Source organism: Phaethon lepturus, unplaced genomic scaffold (genome assembly GCF_000687285.1).
Source record: "Phaethon lepturus isolate BGI_N335 unplaced genomic scaffold, ASM68728v1 scaffold14582, whole genome shotgun sequence".
In the NCBI taxonomy this organism is placed as follows: Eukaryota; Metazoa; Chordata; class Aves; order Phaethontiformes; family Phaethontidae; genus Phaethon; species Phaethon lepturus.
In genome coordinates, this window is record NW_010521329.1 from 11553 (window position 1) to 18169 (window position 6617).

Consider the following 6617-nt stretch of genomic DNA (forward strand, 5'->3'; position numbering starts at 1 on the left):
CCAGCCTATTAAAGATAAGCAATGGATTCCTATCCAGCCCACATCAGCTGATGCAGTTCGCCAAAATGGAGGCTTCTTGTTGCAGCTGCTGGGGAAGCCAGCGCTTATGATCCTGGTAGAGATGTCATGGTATCCTTTCTTAAGGCACCTATTAGCATAGGATCTCAGCACTGATCTCATGGGCTGTTGCTGCAGCTAGAAAACAACTGACACATTAGGCTGATTAATCCCTGTAGTAATTCCATTAACCTCCTTAATGGAGTTATAACATGGATGAATTTACCCCTCAGCAGCAATGCGAGAGGGAATTGCCCTGGAGAGCCTATAAGTACGGTGTGGCAGGGATGTCCGAGGTAAACATTTTTTTGTTTGTTTCAGTGCAAAGTGAAGCGTCCTGACTGGCTGGAAAGCCTCCCTGCCTCCTGGGGTTTTGAACTCTCCAGAGCACTAATGGTGCAGGTGCCCCTGTGAGGGGGTGATGCGTCGGGGCTCGGACACATCAGCAGGGCTTTTGGCACCCTCCTGACAGCTCGCTCCGCGTCCACACTTCCCTCCCTCTCTCTCACAGGCACGCACAGCCTGACTCATCACACAGCTTCTTAAACACAGCCTTTTCCTTCACCTCTGCGGTTTTCTCCCCCTCTGCCTCTGTCTGATCGTGATTTATCTGCTTGCTGCTCTCTGTCAGAGAGGCAGCTTTGCCTGGACTGTGTCATTGGGCCAAGGACTGCTAAAAATAAGGAGCAGAGCTACAGTCCTGATGTACCATTGCACCGGGAGCAGATCAAGAACAGAAATGAGAAATTCTGAATTTCTCCTTGTTTTCTTCCTGACTTTCTAGCCTGTGGAGGGAAGGTTGACCTGCCGCATTAGCCATGTGCATAGCCTGTTCCTAGGGCAGCTTGATTGCATTGCAGTTCTGTCATTAAAGGCTTCTCAGTACTGTGAAGTTGCCTCAAGTATACGAGAGCCAAAAAGGCACCCTGCAAAACCCTCCCAAGGAACAGACACCGTTTTTGCAGTCTACACAACAGCCCAGGCTCTCTGAAAGCTCCTGCTGCGGTTCATTAGGGGCTCTGTAGGGTAGCTAATGGGGCTGGGGGCTGGAGGAGTCAGGCAGGAAGCCACAGGAGGGTCTGACTGATTTTTCTGCTGGTTCAAAGAGTGTTGCTATGAACACAGGTGCAGTGATGTGACTACTAAGCTGCAGTATCTCTTCATCTACATGGTTTGTGATCTCCTTGTTAATATGCTAAATTTATTCTGTCTGATAACCAGTCCTTTCCTCCCACAGAGGCTGCAATCCCAAGAGATGGAGCGGCCCAGCTCTTTAGTGATCCAGGAGACAGTGGGAGAGAACAGGGGAGATGTTGTGTGCATGGGATGCACACAGCCGCCCAGGAATGTTATTTCTCTTTCTGCCTACGGCAGTCACTTCCCACATTCAGCACGGGGATGAGAAGTCCTAGCAGCCACCTCTTGCCAAAGACCTCTTGCAGGTTCTCCCTCCAGGGCCGGGCTCTTACCACCATCCCTTTCCGCACCTGGTACCGCGTCTGCCCACGCAGGATCAGCAGCATCTGGTGGCAGCAGAAGCCAGCGCAGGCCAGTCCGATCCCAAGCCAGAGGTAGAGCATGAGGATGACAAACATCTCAGAGCTAAGGAGAGCTCCTGCAGACCAAGAGTCGAGGGGAGGGAGGACAATAAAAGAAAGAGTTTAGACACACTTCACATGCCAATGTAACACTTGGCCCCAAGAACCAACGAGCTGCCTCTATTCTCTGGCCACAAGTGGGGAGTTAGGAGCAAGACAGGATAGTTGCTCTAACTATATAAAATTGGTTCCTTTGTAGGTCCTGACACAATGGACCCCACTGGGGAAATACTAAAATGATAATGGTCTCTGTACATGTCTCCCTTTGTTCTTACTGTGAGGATCGAGATTACAGGGGCAAATTCAGCCAAGTGAAACATGTCTGTAAGACTTCAGCGCTATTTTGAAGAATGGTTCATTTATTTAAGGATCTACCTGCTCATCACAATTAATCTAAGATTTCTAGGTTCCTTTTGAAAAAGAGATGTGGGTTCTACAGCATGTAGATACTTCCAGAAGCCTTACTGTGTGCATTAATACTAGGCAGAAAGATTTGGGATTTCTCTCTCTCTCTCATCACTATGTATATATATAAAAAAAAAGTTAAAAAGGAAAAATAAATCAGTACTGACTTTCCTACCATCGAGCAAAGGCAGTTTCCGTATGAGTACAAGAATCAGAAACAGAAAACTTTCCAAAATACAATCCAAATTCCTTTTTTTAAAGCTGCTGCTAGAATACTCAAAATACTTTGTAGATCTGAAGCTCCTAATTCAACAGTTTTTGTAGCATGTATTTACGCTGAATGTATTTAAACAAAAATATTCTGTGGTGTGGGCCCTTTCCTCTACAGTGATTTTAGAACTCCTCCTGGAAAATATTAGTATAATAGCAGGTATAACTGAGTGACCTTTCAGTGCGTAGGCAGATCTAAACCCATTACAATAATACTCTCTGTATGTGCATATGAATGTGTACACACATATTTTGTGTATATCAGTATATTATTAAGCACCCGTATTTACACAGAGACACACAAAGAAAATTAAATTTGTGTCAGTGCTGGTATAAATAGCCGATATCCTCTCACTGGTTCCTGTGAGGTTTAAAAATGAAAAAGCTCTCACAGGCTCCTCTCCATGCGGCAGGCAGACTCGGGCAGGTGAAAAGCTCGGATCTCTCTAGAGCCCTGCAAGAGCAATCCTGCCGTGGCAGGGATTGCACGGACAGTGCAGGTGTGCCGCCTGAAACAAGTACGTGGCTGCTTCAGGCTTTATGTTCAATACAAGGGTGGCTGGATAAGCATCTCCTGCTTCTGTTATACAGAAGGCCAGATTAGATGGTGTCATCTGGTTTTGCCATCTGTGAATCCCGGCTTCTCCACCTGGCAGTGCTGTAAGTGAGAGATTGGGGCTGACTTGTGACAATCATGTCAAGCTTTGGGCTCAGCCAGCAGGCCCCTCTGAGGATGATTTGTAAGGACACTGACTACAGCCTCAAGCTTTCAGAGATTGTCCTCGCTTGAAAAAGGCATGGGAGTCATTCAGTTTTCTTCCTAAATGCAATGTCATCTTTCCCTTCTCATTAGATCCCATTCAGCTCAGTGGGCTTCATATGCAACACAGCAAGGGAAGCGCAAGCCCCGTAGGGTGATGACAAATCCTCATACCAATTGTGTCGGAATAACTTAATCTATCAGGTAGGAAGCCCAGAGCCAAATACGGGCTTCTCTGCCCCTCTTCTGCTGGACCAGAGTGTGACAGGCATTTTTTCTTTCCTACTGCTGATATTCAGATGGGATATGGAGAATTTTTCTTTAGAGCCTTTGCAAGGTGGCTGTAAGCTTTATTTCTATGAGCTGCTGAAATTTGCCCTCAGGAAAGTAATTACCCTTGTTTCCCCTTGCAAATACTAAGCATCTCTGAGCTGTGATTTCCAGACACATGGGTTTTTTTAACTTTTTCTTCAGGTTACCTACATAAAGCATTTTCTGTAATTTCTTTTGTGGATTCAATCTGACCTGTATTTACAAAAGTACTCTCCATTTGTCCCTCATCACCACAGTCCATTTTAGTCTCAGATTCACTTTTGCTCTAACTGACCTGGTGTGATATCAAGTTTATTGCCATGCATTAACTATGGCAGAAAAGCTGAATTACAGGCTGAAATTATAGACTCTGGGCCAGATCCTGAAATCCATGCCCAAGCACAGTCTGGACAGAAGGAGCCAAGTGAAAATTTTCCCAGCATGAAAGCAGGAAACACTCAGTTGACATAAGACCAGCAAATTCACCCTCCATCCTCCTTTGCTCCTCCTCCAGTGCAGAGGGCATGCTGGAGAAGAAGAAAGGTAAAGTTTTTTCCCTGATATAGCAATGCTCTGTTTGGATCCTACAACAACCCTTAAGTAATAATTACGTTAGCTGAAAAATATTGGGTGGACAATCCTTCCAGGTAACTAATCCATGCTGTGTTTTTCTTTCCTGACCTGGAGGTTAAGAGTGCTGGTAGAAACCCAGCAGGCCTTTCTGCCCAAGCAACCAAGACGCTATGTGCCGTATATTGCTGTATGAGGCAGCAGTTCTCACCCCGGCCAAGCTAGAGGTTCGGTGGGAGCTGCTGGGAGCTGCTGCCTCTCGAGGCTGTTCTGGCTCCCAGCTCCCATCCCTGCTCCCAGCCCCGTTGTGTCCCGCTCAAACGCTGCCCACATGCTGTCCTTGGCACTACTGACATGCTGACACCAGAGCTGGAGCTCTTCAAACATATGCCAGGGCCCAGCTCGGTGCAGATGAGCCCACAGAGTCAGAAGAGAACCAAGTCCTTGATAATCTCCTCCCACATCCCTGCTCTCCCTCCCAGGCTGCTGTGCTGAGCAGAGCTTAGGCAGAGCGGAAAATAATTCCCAGTGTTTTTAATGCTAGTGAAGCTCGTGCAGTATTATTTACAAAAATTCTTCTACTTGGAAAAATGACTCCATAAAAATGTCATGGCAGGATTTCATGTTTATTGTCTTTCAGTGATAACCATGACAAATCTGCTAATTTGCCAAGTAGAGAGATATTTGTTTGTTTTCACATGGCAACCCTGCAAACCCAGCCTGGAATCCAAAAAGCAAGCTGGGGCCTCTCTGGCTCCTGTATCCCCAGCAGCAGAGACCCCACACTCAGATCATAGTCAACACTTCTGGTGATGGTGCATGAGCCAAAAAAGACTCCAGGCCCTTCTTACTGAGCTCAACTGAATCTGCAAAGCTAAAATATATGGGATACCTATTTTAGTCTAATGAAAGCTGATCTAAGTGTGCGAGGCATGAGCTGCATAGGGAGGGAAATGGCATTTTTCTGCAGTTGCTTTCAGGGCAGAATAACAGTCCAGGCTGTCTGCATGGTCCCCTCTCTAAGACCAGGTTTTATCTAGCTCTTGGGTTTGGACAGACAAAGTGTTGAGGTGGGAGAGTTTGAGGGTGTGTTGAAAGGTGAAGAGGCAAGGCTAGAAGAGCAGAGCAAGAGTTACGGGAGCAGTATCAGGAGGGGGACAGGGAAGGGTTGTGGAGATTTATGGGCAGGCAGGGAGAGAGGGGAAAAGGGAGATAAGGAAGGGTAAGGGATGGGGACAAAGAGAAAGAGGTGTTTGCTTTTGGTGTGGGGCTCTTGCAAAGAGCAGGCACAGAGAATTTCCCCCGGTTCTCTGTGGACCTGTGTCCCAGACTGGGGTCACGAGAGAGGTGGCTAATCATGTCACATTAATTCCTCTCTTGGTTTCTGTTGCCTGAACCCCAATTCTCCTCCGCTGGAAGGATGGCAAGCTCTCGGTATGTTTGTGCTGCCAGGAGGCAGGAGGTCAGTGACAGTGGAGGGGGTGAGTGGACCTGGATGAAAAGAATGAGAATCTCTCTGCTGGGATATGGGGAACCTGCAGACTTGTAGGACATGAAAACCTACAGACCCTCCAGCTGCTTATAGGATAGGCAAAAGATTCCCCTCACCTCCAGTACAATGAGTGCAATCCGTCTCCTCCGCCTAATTGCAAACACTCCCTGCGCAACAGAGCGCCCTATTCTATCACCAGCAAGCTGGTTACGGGGCATTTTCCAGACCCTAATGCATTAGGAATAGGGAGGGCTGTGGCTGTAATCTGGAGTGGGTCCCAGCCTCTGTTTCAGGTGAAGCAAAGTCCTTTGCAAAGGCCATTTCTAGCCCCTAATGAGGACTTTGTTGAACACAGCCAATTCTCCCTCTTGCCCATTTCCCCACCACTGCTCCCCACACACAGCTATCCAAGGAAGATCATGTCCCCCCAACCACGGGAGCCCTGGAGGAGGAAGACGCTCCTCAGCTCGGAGGAAGGAGTTCTTACCTGAGAAGAACTGGCTGATGGAGTGAGGCAGAAGAGTGAGGAAGGCCAGCGGGTTCGCAAAGGACATGGAGAGTGCAGCAGAAATGTAAGCCATGCCTGCCACCAGGGAGTCGAGGCAAGCCAGGGAGGTGTAGAGGCAGAACATGATAAAGTTTCGCATGTTCCTGCTCCCGATGCAGTTCCCTGTGAAGAAACAGTGGTGGTCATGCCTCTGGGTGACTCTGGCACACAGTCTACAGAAGTGAGTGCTGGGCAAGGCTGAGCCAGGGGACCTGCTTCCAGCCAACCGCCACCACTTCGGCTCCTTCGCCCAAGTTTAAGCCCTTGCCCAAGTCCTCGGGGGAGCTCTGGATCACAAGGACGTAGTTGCCCAGGGCGTTAGCTGAGAGGAAGAGGAAGAGGGCCCCATGCAGCAGAGCAGGAGAGAAAAGTGGGGTGGTGGAAGGGTCTCTGAACATGCTGGGGATGAAGAGAAAGATCTGGAGGACGAAGGTCACTAGGGAGATGCACAAGAAGTAGGCTGGAGCGACAACATTGAGCAACCTGAGAACTAGCATTGCGGATTACGTTCCTGCAGGGGAAAGCAAGGAGAGAAGGAACATCACCGCTCCGGCTGCACACTTCATCCTTCCATTTCCTGCCGGGTCCCGGCCCCGCTGCCTCCGG

At 48.4% G+C, this 6617-nt stretch overlaps 1 protein-coding gene across 1 annotated transcript; it reads right to left on the reverse strand.

The window, feature by feature from the left end:
• Positions 1-1406: 1406 nt before the first annotated feature.
• Positions 1407-6508, reverse strand: ZDHHC22 (zinc finger, DHHC-type containing 22). The gene is made up of 3 exons (XM_010281485.1): positions 6273-6508; positions 5952-6235; positions 1407-1672 (listed from the first exon to the last, which is right to left on the reverse strand). Exons 1-3 carry the CDS (start codon positions 6506-6508, stop codon positions 1407-1409), a joined length of 786 nt encoding a protein of 261 aa, XP_010279787.1.
• Between the last annotated feature and the right edge of the window lie 109 nt (positions 6509-6617).